At 35.9% G+C, this 13691-nt stretch overlaps 4 protein-coding genes across 5 annotated transcripts in view; 2 read left to right on the top strand and 2 right to left on the bottom strand.

Moving 5' to 3' along the window:
- Positions 1 to 1444: 1444 nt before the first annotated feature.
- LOC103509072 (kinesin-like protein KIF23) lies at positions 1445 to 1896 on the bottom strand. Its single transcript, XM_008473662.2, has 2 exons — positions 1817 to 1896; positions 1445 to 1607 (listed from the first exon to the last, which is right to left on the bottom strand). The coding sequence occupies exons 1-2, from the start codon at positions 1864 to 1866 to the stop codon at positions 1445 to 1447; spliced, it is 213 nt and encodes a 70-aa protein (XP_008471884.1). The 5' UTR covers positions 1867 to 1896.
- A 914-nt stretch (positions 1897 to 2810) lies between these two features.
- LOC103509068 (small ubiquitin-related modifier 1) lies at positions 2811 to 4184 on the top strand. Of its 2 annotated transcripts, XM_008473657.3 has the most exons (3): positions 2869 to 2909; positions 3551 to 3590; positions 4016 to 4184. In XM_008473657.3, exons 2-3 carry the CDS (start codon positions 3573 to 3575, stop codon positions 4163 to 4165), a joined length of 168 nt encoding a protein of 55 aa, XP_008471879.1. In that variant the 5' UTR covers positions 2869 to 2909; positions 3551 to 3572; the 3' UTR covers positions 4166 to 4184. The 2 variants fall into 2 exon arrangements, with proteins under 2 accessions (XP_017299514.1, XP_008471879.1); XM_017444025.2 differs by lacking the exon at positions 3551 to 3590 and having other exon boundaries at positions 2811 to 2949; positions 4016 to 4183.
- Positions 4185 to 6808: 2624 nt separating this feature from the next.
- LOC113467371 lies at positions 6809 to 8351 on the bottom strand. The gene is made up of 2 exons (XM_026823502.1): positions 8217 to 8351; positions 6809 to 7620 (listed from the first exon to the last, which is right to left on the bottom strand). The coding sequence occupies exons 1-2, from the start codon at positions 8349 to 8351 to the stop codon at positions 7306 to 7308; spliced, it is 450 nt and encodes a 149-aa protein (XP_026679303.1). The 3' UTR covers positions 6809 to 7305.
- A 308-nt stretch (positions 8352 to 8659) lies between these two features.
- The window catches only part of LOC103509070 (E3 ubiquitin-protein ligase Ubr3), a 49123-nt gene continuing 44091 nt past the window's right edge, over positions 8660 to 13691 (top strand). The window contains exon 1 of the mRNA XM_026823501.1: positions 8660 to 9197. Within this exon, the coding sequence (XP_026679302.1) occupies positions 8942 to 9197 (256 nt within the window). The 5' untranslated portion in view covers positions 8660 to 8941. The remainder of the gene's footprint in view (positions 9198 to 13691) is intronic.

The raw sequence follows: 13691 nt of genomic DNA, 5'->3' as shown, positions 1-13691 counted from the left end.
CGCCAGAAAGCGGTCAAAATACCGCCAATCGCAGAACCTATCTCAACTAAACGTTCTGAGTTGCATCCTTGTCACATTTGTGAACTACATACCAAATTTCAAGTCTCTAGCTTATACCGTTCCCGAGATATTGTAAAATTACACCGAAAACCGCCAAAAAGCGGTAAAATGCCGCCAACCGTTGCACTGATCTTAACCAAAAGTTTCCGATTGTTAAATTACACCGAAAACCGCCAAAAAGCGGTAAAATGCCGCCAAGCGTTGCATCGGTCTTAACCAAAAGTTTCGTGTCGCATTCTTGTCACATTTGACATCTACATACCAAATTTCAAGTCTCTAGCTCTTACCGTTCTCGAGATATTTTGTTTACAGACAGTAAGACAGAAGGACCGACACACGGACCAATGGGCAATGGCTGAAACTTTGGATTTAGGCTCTAGGGACCTCAAAACATGTTTTGGCACTAAAAACTGACCATCGAAAAATTGAACCTATTACATTACTTTCCTTCCTATAGGATAAGGAAAGTAAAAATACAGAATTACACAGCGGTGCAACGCTTGGCGGCATTTTACCGCTTTTTGGCGGTTTTCGCTGTAATTTAACAATATCTCAGGAACGGTATGACCTAGAGACTTGAAATGCCTTTTCCACAAGTTTGGCCATGCCTCGGGATGAACTAGCGGGATTCCGGAGCGAAGCAACGGAATTCAGCTAGTAAAATGATGAAAACGTGCGCTAATTTTGTCCAGGAGTATATATTTTTTAAAAAAAAAACTTCATGTAGATAAAGATTTTTATCAAGGGCCACATTTATTGCAATGAAAAAAGTAAATGTGACTGGTTGTCTGTTGTCCTAGCTTAAAGTCCTTGCTTATTAAACTAGGAAAGAGCTAGTATTCAACTACCCACAGACATAGGTATAACTATGTTTGAGTTTGATAGAGGTTTTATGTTTGTGTAAATCAAATGATGACCCAAAGTCTAATATTGAATTTATCAAATGTCTCTTTTACAGTTGGAGATGGAAAATGATGATGTGATTGAAGCATATCCAGAACAAACAGGAGGTGCTGTTAGAATCTCAACTTGTTGAATATCCAGGGCCCTATTCCACAGAGTGCCCCTCACACCAAACAGTTGTATTCCTTTCTCACTCAAAATTAAACAATTCTGTACAAAGTTAAGGTAAAAGAACACTCAAATAAGCATCATTCAATAGGATAAGGTAAGTCGTGTGATGTTCACACCAGATTTTTTTTTTTTTTTTTTACACTCAACCTGAGTGGGACCAGAAAAAGTTGATTGTCTTGCTAGATGGACACACAATCACATATCAACCACTTGCAAAGTTTCTTGATTTCAGTGATCCATTGGGAACTGGTGCATTCAATGAGTCTTGGACTCTTAGATAAAGCTTTCTATGTTTTATCCAAAGATGCCACTAACCTTGTATAGTGAATGTTTTGCCCGAGTTGGTTGTACCAAAGCTGAACAGGAGAGCATCTTCACCATTCAGATATCGTTCCAACATGTTGTGTACAATGTTCTGGAACAGCTCAGCCTGGGTCGTATGAGGTCCGTAGATGTTTGAAAACCTGTACAAACTGTGAACATAGGGAAGTGGGAAAGGAGATTTTCAATGGTGTAACATGGAAACAAATTTATATTAAGAGAGAGAAATACTTTGTCACTTTTTTTTTAGCACACCAGCAGGTTGCCATTATAACACAAAGGATACCTACCATACTAAGGGTATTGATACCATAATCATTATGTATAGCAATAAAATGATGAAAATAAAAGAAGCACTTACTTGCATGTGTCAGTGATGCTACACTTCATGTCCTTCATAGGTTTGAACATAATGGATTTCTGGTCCAACACCTCCAAGACATTTTCCTACACAGAGGAAACAAAATAAATCAAGTAAGTACTTAACTGAAAGCATTTTTTTTTTTCCTTCTTCTTTTTACCTAAAGAATTAGATTACCTACTAATTTGTGGTCTGGCTGAGGGACCAAACAGGGAGTAAACCACCTGGGGGGACTTTAAATGGGGGACTTTAAATTTTTTCTTCTTCTTCTTTTTACCTAAAGAATTAGATTACCTACTAATTTGTGGTCTGGCTGAGGGACCAAACAGGGAGTAAACCACCATAGTCTAGCTGGGGGACTTTAGGCAGCATACCAGCCTGCAATTTCCCTTACTAAAGAATTAGCAAAAGTTGAGTACAAAGGGCATCCACTCGTAAATTTTTTGGCCAAAACCAACTGTCAGCCCAAAAGCAATCACCATAGGGCTGATGAAAAAACACAGACCCTCTCTAGGTTACGGGTTTGAGATTTACTTCCTATTATTCTCAATAGAATGGGTATATTGTAAATTTATAGAGTAACAAAAAAGTAGTAAAGATTGATCAATACTCAAGATAGAGAACTGGCTTACCAAACTTGGTGTTATAACACTATCACCAACTGACCCTTTGAAACAAGAGCTACAGAGGTTCCCCATTTTGCTGTGCTTGAAAAACAAAAGCACCTGATTAAAGAGTGAACCTTACATGAAAATAATTGGTTACTGTAGTAAAAGGAAAACAAGAAGGTAAGTAAAAGTATCTAGAAATAAAATTGTTGAAAGTTAGAAAACGCAAAACACTGATAAGATAAGGAAATCTAAAATAAATGCATTTTAGTTTCGTAAACAAACAAGGTTGACTACCTAGGTAGTAGGTACTCTCTTTTTTACGTACCTACCTAGGAAGGTAAAATATTTTCCGTACGTTTTTCTGGTCAGCCGGCAACACTGTATCACTTCCCGCCAAATGTTTAAAATTTTCCATTTTCCTGTTTTTTCAAAAAGGAGAGTGACTAGTGACTGGAGTACTGGAGCTGGGCAAAACGTAAAAGGACGAAATTCCTGACTTTAAGGATGGCTGATAACAGTTCTGTAAGTTACCAAACCACCTATGGTGTTTGGCACAGTGTAATGTTCTTTCCTAGGATCTAGTTACTTGGGTGAATCTGTGTTTTCTTCTCTAGTACATGCTTGTGGTAGAGCTTACAAAAATGATTTCAGGTAGGTACTGGTTGACACACCAGCAAATAATGGCTTGAAAAACAAAAGCACCTGATTAAAGAGTGAACCTTACATGAAAATAATTGGTTACTGTAGTAAAAGGAAAACAAGAAGGTAAGTATCTAGATTTCTAGAAATAAAATTGTTGAAAGTTAGAAAACGCAAAACACTGATAAGATAAGGAAATCTAAAATATGTAATGCAAATATGCATTATGCATTAAATGCATTTTAGTTTCGTAAACAAACAACGTTTACGTACTCTCTTTTTTACGTACCTATAGGAAGGTAAAATATTTTCCGTACGTTTTCCTGGCCAGCCGGCAACACTGTATCACTTCCCGCCAAATGTTTAAAATTTTCCATTTTCCTGATTTTCCAAAAAGGCAAATTAAAAGTTAAAAGGGAAGTGACTATAGTGACTGGAGCTGGAAAAACTGAAAATTGCTGTTGCTTGTTCTATTCCTGCAAAGGACGAAATTCCTGACTTTAAGGATGGCTGATAACAGTTCTGTAAGTTACCAAACCAGCAAACCACCTATGGTGTTTGGCACAGTCTAATGTTCTTTCCTAGGATCTAGTTACTTGGGTGAATCTGTGTTTTCTTCTCTAGTACATGCTTGTGGTGTAGTAGAGCTTACAAAAATGATTTCAGGTAGGTACTGGTTGACACACCAGCAAATAATGAAAAATGTGATCTATTCTTTAGGTAATACCTACCTGATAAAACCATGACAAATGAAAGAGTACCTCACATGAAAAAAAATACCTAAATAAGAAATAAATGAATATAATAATAACAATTACATGTGTTTCTTTATGTAATACCTACCTGATAAAACCATGACAAATGAAAGAGTACCTCACATGAAAAAAAATACCTAAATAAGAAATAAATGAATATAATAACAACAATTACATGTGTTTCTTTAATTCAGAAATCAAGCAGTGCTGATGGTGGGGATAATGTTGAATACATTAAACTAAAAGTCCTGTCCAGTGACTCTAATGAAATCCATTTCCGAGTGAAAATGACCACACCCATGGGAAAGCTGAAGAAATCTTACAGTGAAAGAGTGGTAAGTTGAACAACACAAGGACTGCAACCTTTTCAAGGTACAGGTACCATTATTGCAGAAGATCAAGGGGTGATTAAAAATAAAAACATTTGTCAAAATTGATTCACACATACATAAATGAGAACTCAGTCATTCCTTCATGTGCACAGGAAAACAAGCCAATGTATAAAGCTATGCCCATGGGTACAGGGTTGCCATTTGGTCAAACTCATGGAGGAAACTCATTTTATTGTGTCAATAGTGGAACATCTGAGTAGATAATTTTTTGCAGAAGATCAAGGGGTGATTAAAAATAAAAACATTTGTCAAAATTGATTCACACATACATAAATGAGAACTCAGTCATTCCTTCATGGGCACAGGAAAACAAGCCAATGTATAAAGCTATGCCCTTGGGTACAGGGTTGCCATTTGGTCAAACTCATGAAGGAGGAAACTCATTTTATTGTGTCAATAGTGGAACATCTGAGTAGATAAAAATTCTTGCTTCCAGATTCCGCTCTCGACCAACATTTTGAGTTTCGTTTATGTTTTTAGTTTGACAACTATGCAGCTAAAAGGGAGCGCGACCGTATTTTTTATTATTTTCTACAAGTTCGGCAATGCCTTTTCGACAAGTTTGGCCATGCCTCGGGATGAACTAGCGTGATTCCGGAGCGAAGCGACGGAATTCAGCTAGTTAGATATAAGATCATCAACTAAAATGGCCGGTTCTAAACAACTCGCAATCCCGGATTGGTTAAGTTCCAAAAGGACTCGTCGAACCCTCAGCGCTAGTGCCGGGGTTCGATCGCCAATCCCGAGAGTTCGCTCCATATATTTACTTCCTCATTTTGAAGGTACAACTACAACTTACAACGAGAAAAAAAATACCGTACATTTGGTACATTTCTAAAGAGTGATCGCTTTGAGGCCAACAGGTTTTGGCTAAACAAAATTTTCCGAGTGGGATGACCTTCGCTATTGAAATAGCGTGAGGAAATCCCCTAGCTAGACGCTGATCTACTCTCTGTTTATAGTCCCTCGGCCAGACTATTGTGCCCCCAGCCATAAGAGAGAGAAAATGTCTTACAAAAGTAGAGCCAGCATAGGACTGATCAAAGCTGTTCAAGATTTGCTTCTTCACGTCAAACGCCTGGACTCGATCCTCTTTGGAAAGCATGGACACATTGGAAGCATAGGTAGGTCGAAACAAAACATCTGACTTGTCCAAATACGGACCTAACGAGTTGAACAGAATGTTGAGTGTTCTGGGAATGATGCCGGGTTGTTCAATAGTGCCTGGAAATATTTTGTAGAGAAAAACTCATGTTAGAGAATGTCCTTTTCAAGGTGTTTACTGAATAGCTGATAATTTTTTAGTTACAGGGGTTTATCCTCCATTCTGTGAAAATACATCTCAAATTGCACTCACTCAACCTTCAGCTCCCATTTTTTTTTTTTTTTTTTTTTTTTTTCATTTTAATCACTTCTAGTCATTTTTATATGCTCCTTTTTTTCTCACATTTCTAGTCAAATTATCAAGTATGATCTCATTTTATATTATCCTCTCATGGGGGAGATTAAATTCAAACTATTCTTTATTTTATATTCCTCATTTTTTGTATTAAATATTTATGACAATGATACTGCACTACACAGAAGTATTTTTATGTAATTAATGCATATTTTGGAGGATATTTTTTCAAAAATACAATAAATGCTTTTATAATTATATATTATTATCTCTTTATTCATTTGTTAAGAATAGATTTACATTGACATAAGTTCATAAAAGCAAAGGGAAATACAATAATTAACCAGCAATTAACTATTGGAAAAATAATTGGGCAAAAAAAAAAAAAAAAAGAATTGGAACTGTAGAACTAATAAATAAAAAAGATAATGAATTCTTTTATTTATGAATTTATTAAGTAGGTATGAAATTCAATAAAAATTAAAGCTTGAAATGAAAACAACATTAATAAAGATTGCAAATAAAAAAGGTAAACTTATATAATAATTAAATAGGTAATAAACTTCTTTCTTAATTTAGAAACAATGTGTAGGTGTATAATAAAGAATAAACAAGGGGAGGGAAAAAGGACATACAGTGTAAAATATTAAATTAAAAACAGCTAAAGTCAGAGGTCAGACTGGTACCGTGGCGTGGTACCGAAGAGAATCGAACCGGTTGTGAGTTCATATGGGGGGTTCAATGATCTACCTTCCCGATTTTGTAGACTCTCGAAGAACGCAGGTTGAGTACCACTGAAATCTCGAGATTCGTTTCCTTGGAGCATGGAACTCCTCGCTACCTTAGGGTAAAAAACACTGGCTGTTTCGGTCCTCTAATCTCCTGTGGTTTCAAGGAAATGTGGAAAAAATCGAAAGACCGTTGAGAATGAAACCTTTAAAAAAGCCTATACGTAACAATTAGACTCTTCAATTGACACCTGATTGAAAATTGCAAAGCCTAGGTACAGAATTATAAATTTTAGGAGATCACTCTTCCAATAAAAAAGAAGAATCAGAAAAAAATTCAGGAAGGAAAAGTAAAATTACTATTCCTTACAGCCTTACACTGTTCATTAGAAAATCATCAAACAAATGAAATTAAAAGAAAAGACAGAGTAATGGACAATAGGCCTTGTTCCTATGTAGATGGTCAAAGGCTAGCTTCTTTTTGATCATATCCAGCAACACAGCCCAACTTAAAACAGCACAAATAGATGGTAAAAATTGTTATATTAATGGTAATAGCAAAACAATATTACTGTTCCCAAAGTGAAGTTGAAAAAGGGAGTATCTCTACTGCCAAATATTGTCATTTTCAAAAAACTACCTGATTGGTGCAGAGCTGGATGTTTAGCTGGCTTGTTCTGAACCTATGATGTAGATGTATAATCATGATTAATTAATAATTAGTGAGAACTTGTTCTTTTAGAGCCATGTTTGAAGCCAACCCTCTCTCAACTGTGACCTAGCTAGGCTGGCTGAGAGTTTGCTAAGGTGCTCCTTTATTTAAATAGACACTTTTGTCAACTCCCTGTTTTATGTCCCTCAGCCAGACAGTCTAATGTTTAGCAATAGAGGCACTTCCAGGAAAAAACCTGTGATCATTTCATTTAATACTTAGTGTTCATTATGTATTCTGTACATTCATTACTTCACCCCACTTGCCATTTCAGGCCTCCCTCTGTGCTAGATCTGGCAGCTTCTTCTTCCTGCAACTCCCTTTGCCTGGCCAATTCTTGCATCCTTTTCACCTTTTCAGGATTTTTAATACCTTTGCTTTCATTCTCTTTGGCTCTTTTCTCTGCAGCCTGAGCTATTTGTTGACGTTTTTGGTCCTGTAAGCAAGTAACATTTTCAGCGAGTAAGTATATTATTATGTAACTTTTGTTTATATTGAGGTAGGTTATGGGTTTGTAGACTCTCGAAGAACGCAGGTTGAGTACCACTGAAATCTCGAGATTCGTTTCCTTGGAGCATGGAACTCCTCGCTACCTTAGGGCAAAAAACACTGGCTGTTTCGGTCCTCTAATCTCCTGTGGTTTCAAGGAAATTTGGAAAAAATAGAAAGACCGTTGAGAATGAAACCTTTAAAAAAGCCTATACGTAGAGAAAATGAAGTTAAAATGGACTGAGGCCAATCAAAATCTATAGAAATATTGTTGTCATGATTTTTGAAACACCCGGTACCTGTTTATTTTTCATTTCTGTGCTCCAAGTTGTTGCAACTGTTTTGTGCTCGTTGTTTTTGATGTAAAAACAAAATGAACGAAATCAGAAATCACCTGTTTTCTAAAAAAATTGCAAAACTTGAAAAATAATTTTTTGGATTTTTATTTTTTCTTTTATTAATCTGTAGCTTTCTGTGCTCCAAGTTGTTGCAACTGTTTTGTGCTCGTTGTTTTTGATGTAAAAACAAAATGAACGAAATCAGAAATCACCTGTTTTTTAAAAAAATTGCAAAACTTGAAAAATAATTTTTTGGATTTTTATTTTTTCTTTTATTAATCTGTAGACAAGAAAATTGTCTGAATTTCCATATTTTCCGATAATCATTGTTCTTAACTCTTTTGTCTTCAATAATTTCCTGAAGAGTTGTGAGTACAACCATTGTAATCTGCATCGTTGTAATTTTCCGATAATCATTGTTCTTAACTCTTTTGTCTTCAATAATTTCCTGAAGAGTTGTGAGTACAACCATTGTAATCTGCATCGTTGGTGTGCTGTTTCTGGTTTGAACATTAGGTTCTTTTTTTACTTTTTGCAATAGTTGTTCAGTAGGTACCTATCAAATCAAATTCACTTTCTACTATTTTATGATATTGCTAGCAAATACACATTCATTTGAGAATCACTGCCTCGTAAATTACGATTTATGAAATTGAAATCGACAAATCCACTTTTATTTTAGTTTTTTAATCACTGGTGAGAGTGAACTAATGTAATGTCCAAAAAGAAGACTTTAAAATCAGATAAATCATTTCAGTGTGTTCTAAAGGGAAATTAATAACTGGTGAGAGTGAACTAATGTAATGTCCAAAAAGAAGACTTTAAAATCAGATAAATCATTTCAGTGTGTTCTAAAGGGAAATGACAATTTCCAACATAAATCCAATGGAAACACTTTTGCTTTTGTTCTTTTTATTTAGAAATAATTATTCATTACATTTGTCTTAATCCCATTTATTTGGTCGTAGAGTTAAAATGCAGTGCTTTTTATCATCAGAAGTGAAAATTGTGAGTAGGATTTCTTCAAGTTGATAGTGCAAGTGTCTAGTGAGAGTGTTCTTCATGTCTGTCAAAGTGGAGGGCAATACAGAAATGGATAACCACACATACTCGGTGCATGTGCTGATGAAGAAAGGAAAACGAGGAGCAGCATCGTACATCCACAACGAGTGTGTGAATCAAGTGAACTCAAGACATCTGAGTGAGATACTTGATATCCTTCTCAATCCAGCAAAAGCCATTGATGAGTGGGAGACTATCGACTGGCTGAAATGGCTGATAGCAGGAGGCAAAACACCTGATGAGTATTCTACTCTTGGTAAGAACTTTGATTGGTTCATTTTACCTACTAGTAAGTTAATTAACTGTGTTGAAAAGATGTAATAGTCAGATATCAGCCCTTTGGATCATATCTATTTCCTGTACTTAAAAAATGTCTAGTCGTTTTAGCTTATTTATGCTTACTAATGGTTTCAATAAATTGTTGGTTTTTGATTGATCCAGTCAAACTCTTAGAATGTCAGCAGATAGATTTACCAAATCTCCCTTAGGTATTCTTTTCTCCCCTAAGATTAGCTCTTGCTTATCAAGTAAACTCGTCATGTAGTAAATGTTTTAATGTCCCCATTGTTGGAATTATCATTTAAACCATATACTTAAAACTCTTTAACCTGACAAAATTAATGAAGGAAGCTGGTGTGAAACAGTACTTGGATAGTGGTTGTTTTGCTACAACTTGTTGAATATGATTAACCATTTTATAGTGATTTTCACTTCCCTTGGAATATTATAATATTTAAATATTTAATTAAGACAGACATCATATCTATGTTGTTGCCATCATAATTTATGGCCCTGAACATCACATATTTGGTCACAATGTGTGGGCCTGTGTTTTGGTAAACATTCATAATAATCAATGAGCAAATCTTCTAACTTGGGATGTGAATGAGGTGATCATATTAAGATAGAGAAACTAAGGTAACATAGATGATATCAGCTCAGCTTACCTTAGATCTGGCACTAGTTGATTTTATAATTGCTTATGATCAGTTTGTACTTTATATTCATTTTATTTAAGTAGGTTACAGGTACCTATTAAATAAGTACCTACTTATTTACTTACCTATTTATCACCATCACCATTTTCCTTAATAATTAGATATCTACCTAAATACTTACCTATTTAAAATTCACCTATCTTCCTAGTTAGGTAAAACTTAAACCTTTTCTTCCCCACATTTTTGAGCTATGTTCATCCTTAGCTACTTCTGGGTAAGTATCTACCCATTATTTTCATTTTCTACAAGTTTATTTAGTAGCTACCTACACACCATTGCAGCAGAGCTAGCCAGTGATTTCCTTGTGGAAACTGGTTTCTGCATTTCCTCTACATGTAAAAGACAACAAAGGAGTAATTTGGAATTTGAATTAGGTAGGTGCTAACTATGCATGTGATTTTCTCAGCTTACCTTAGATCTGGCACTAGTTGATTTTATAATTGCTTATGATCAGTTTGTACTTTATATTCATTTTATTTAAGTAGGTTATAGGTACCTATTAAATAAGTACCTACTTATTTACTTACCTATTTATCACCATCACCATTTTCCTTAATAAGTAGATACCTAGGTACCTAAATACTTACCTATTTAATATTCACCTATCTTCCTAGTTAGGTAAAACTTAAACCTTTTCTTCCCCATATTTTTGAGCTATGTTCATCCTTAGCTACTTCTGGGTAAGTATCTACCTATTATTTTCATTTTCTACAATTATTTTATTTAGTAGCTACCTACACACCATTGCTGCAGAGCTAGCCAGTGATTTCCTTGTGGAAACTGGTTTCTGCATTTCCTCTACAATGAAAAGACAACAAAGGAGTAATTTGGAATTTGAATTAGGTAGGTGGTAACTATGCATGTGATTTTTTTTACCTGTATAGTTACCTGGGTAGGTAACAAACATAGTTACCTAGGTAGGTAACAATCAAAGATATGTAAAGAAAACAAATTACTTAGGCTAGTAATTAGGTATTACTTGATCTACAATGTTTTCTAGTTTCAAGATAATCACATAAGTAGGTACTGGGAGTTACATAAGTAAGTAGGTATGTATTTGATTGAAAGCTTGTACAAAAACATGCTGTTTATGTCATGGGTTTGAGTTTATCAATGATAAAAAATGGTCTGATGACCTTCATCTTCATTCCATACTGCCTACCCTTCAACCATTAGCCCATTACTTGAGTATTCATTAGCCCTATTAAGTTTTGGCAACATCTTGTATCAACTTATTCCAAGTTAGGTCAGACAGACTAGTAAGTAGGTATTATCAAATGATGCAAAACAATAGCAAGTGATAAGTAACTGGTAGCTACAAGGGCATGTGTCCTAATTTCTAGCCATTGACTGGCAAGATTTCTATAGACTTTGTGACCTTGAAATGAGCATGCTACCTACTGAGAGTCAGACCCTTGCTTGTCCTTGAAAAAGGTCATGTCGACCAACTGATTTTCTTACCTACTTACCTAACTACATGTATTGGTCCTGTCTATAACTATTCATGATGGACACTTTAGAGAGATGTTCCATGAAAGTTCCTTTTTGCATGCTACATGACCCTCCACATTGTGATTAGCACCATACACTAAAAGCCCAACTGAAGGCTTTAGTGTAGTGACCAAGGGTCCCAAAGGTGTACTAAGCTCTACGAACTTACAAGTAGTTAATTGAATTATTTGAATTAATTTTAAGATCGATGTACTTAAGTAATTAGGTAAGTGCAATGGGTTCCTTTCTATGTTGTGTATATGTATTTGCTCTTACCTAATATACTTATATATACCTACCTACTTATTTTTGTCATGGGTTTGAGTTTATCAATGATAAAAAATGGTCTGATGACCTTCATCTTCATTCCATACTGCCTACCCTTCAACCATTAGCCCTATTAAGTTTTGGCAACATCTTGTATCAACTTATTCCAAGTTAGGTCAGACAGACTAGTAAGTAGGTATTATCAAATGATGCAAAACAATAGCAAGTGATAAGTAACTGGTAGCTACAAGGGCATGTGTCCTAATTTCTAGCCATTGACTGGCAAGATTTCTATAGACTTTGTGACCTTGAAATGAGCATGCTACCTACTGAGAGTCAGACCTATGCTTGTCCTTGAAAAAGGTCATGTTGACCAACTGATTTTTTTACCTACCTACTTACCTAACTACATGTAGGTATTGTTCCTGTCTGTAACTATTAATGATGAACACTTCAGAGAGATGTTCCATGAAAGTTCCTTTTTGCATGCTACATGACCCTCCACATTGTGATTAACACCATACACTAAAAGCCCAACTGGAGGCTTTAGTGTAGTGACCAAGGGTCCCAAAGGTGTACTAAGTACTTAAGCTCTACGAACTTACAAGTAGTTAATTGAATTATTTGAATTAATTTTAAGATCGATGTACCTACTTACTTAAGTAATTAGGTAAGTGCAATGGGTTCCTTTCTATGTTGTGTATGTATTTGCACTTACCTAAGTAATATACTTATATATCTACCTACCTACCTACTTATTTTTTATTACCCTGTGACTTCTTTTTTTTACGAATAAGAGATAGGTATGAAATAAAAAACTTGAATGGTCTCCTACTTAATCCGCGATATCTAATTTATTTCCGAGCGACATACCTCTCCCCCTTATCTTGGAGCTTTGTAGCTAAAACCCCCAGGTTTATAATCTCTTTGTTGACCTCCAAGTATTTGTTAACCTCTGAGTGTGCTTGGAGACTCTGCCCGGACAGTCCAGCAGTGTTCTCAGCGATCAACAAGCACTGTAACAAGAAAATCAAAGCCGTGGATCGCCAACTATGTCGCCTACCGGTGCCGTACCTGCGGCATTTCCCCGTGTATGTCCCTATGTAGCGAGTGTTTCAAGCGAGCCGACCATACCGGGCATGATTTCAATATGTTCCGCAGTCAGGCCGGAGGGGCGTGTGATTGTGGCGATACAAGTGTCATGAAAGTGTCCGGGTAAGTAGAAACAACAGCTTAACTCCATATACAAAAAGCCCACTCAGAGGTTTGGTGTAAGGGAAAACATTCCTAAAGGATGAATCAAGCTTCTACGAAGTATAACCATCAACTAGGTTCTTTTGCTGTAATTGCGAAATTAAAATATGGCCTATTTGCCCCCGGGCCCCTCCTATCTTCCTCCCCTTACGTATTTAGCTTCTGTCAACAAAAAATTTGAACTGATATTAAGTAATGTTCTTAGCGCGCGTTATCCAAAACGTCGTATCTCTCGAGTTTTGGTGAGCTAGAGAGATATAGAGTGGTTCATGAGTAAGATATGTGACAATGCCGGTATGCCACCTATATTTCACAAATGTATATCAACGGACCTACCTATAGTTCACAAATGTAGAGATATATTTATCTCACAAATGTACATCTCCACACCTTGGCACGGATACCCGATTTAGATTCCGCCGTTTTCATTTCATCTCGTTCCCCTTATATTTGCCAATCATTCCCCGAATTTATTATTATTATTATCATCCAACTGCTTAACACTGTGGCGAGCATAATTCGTGTCAAATGATTTTTCTAGCGCAGTAGTGTGGTTGCCAAGGCTTTGGATTCCTAACTGAGGGGTCTGCGGTTCGAATCCCAACAGCTACGTAAAATAATTGATCTAGATTTTGGAGGAAGGCCATTTGTAAGATTCAAGTTGAAACAGATCGAGTTCGTTTGTTTGTATTTGTCTTCTCCTTCTGTAAATTTCCCTGTCAAAGGTTGTCATGATACTT

The sequence above is a fragment of the Diaphorina citri genome, unplaced genomic scaffold (assembly GCF_000475195.1).
Source record: "Diaphorina citri unplaced genomic scaffold, Diaci psyllid genome assembly version 1.1 scaffold463, whole genome shotgun sequence".
NCBI classification, from domain to species: domain Eukaryota; kingdom Metazoa; phylum Arthropoda; class Insecta; order Hemiptera; family Psyllidae; genus Diaphorina; species Diaphorina citri.
The sequence above is the reverse complement of the archived record's forward strand: the minus strand, read 5'-3'. Positions and strand labels throughout refer to the sequence as shown.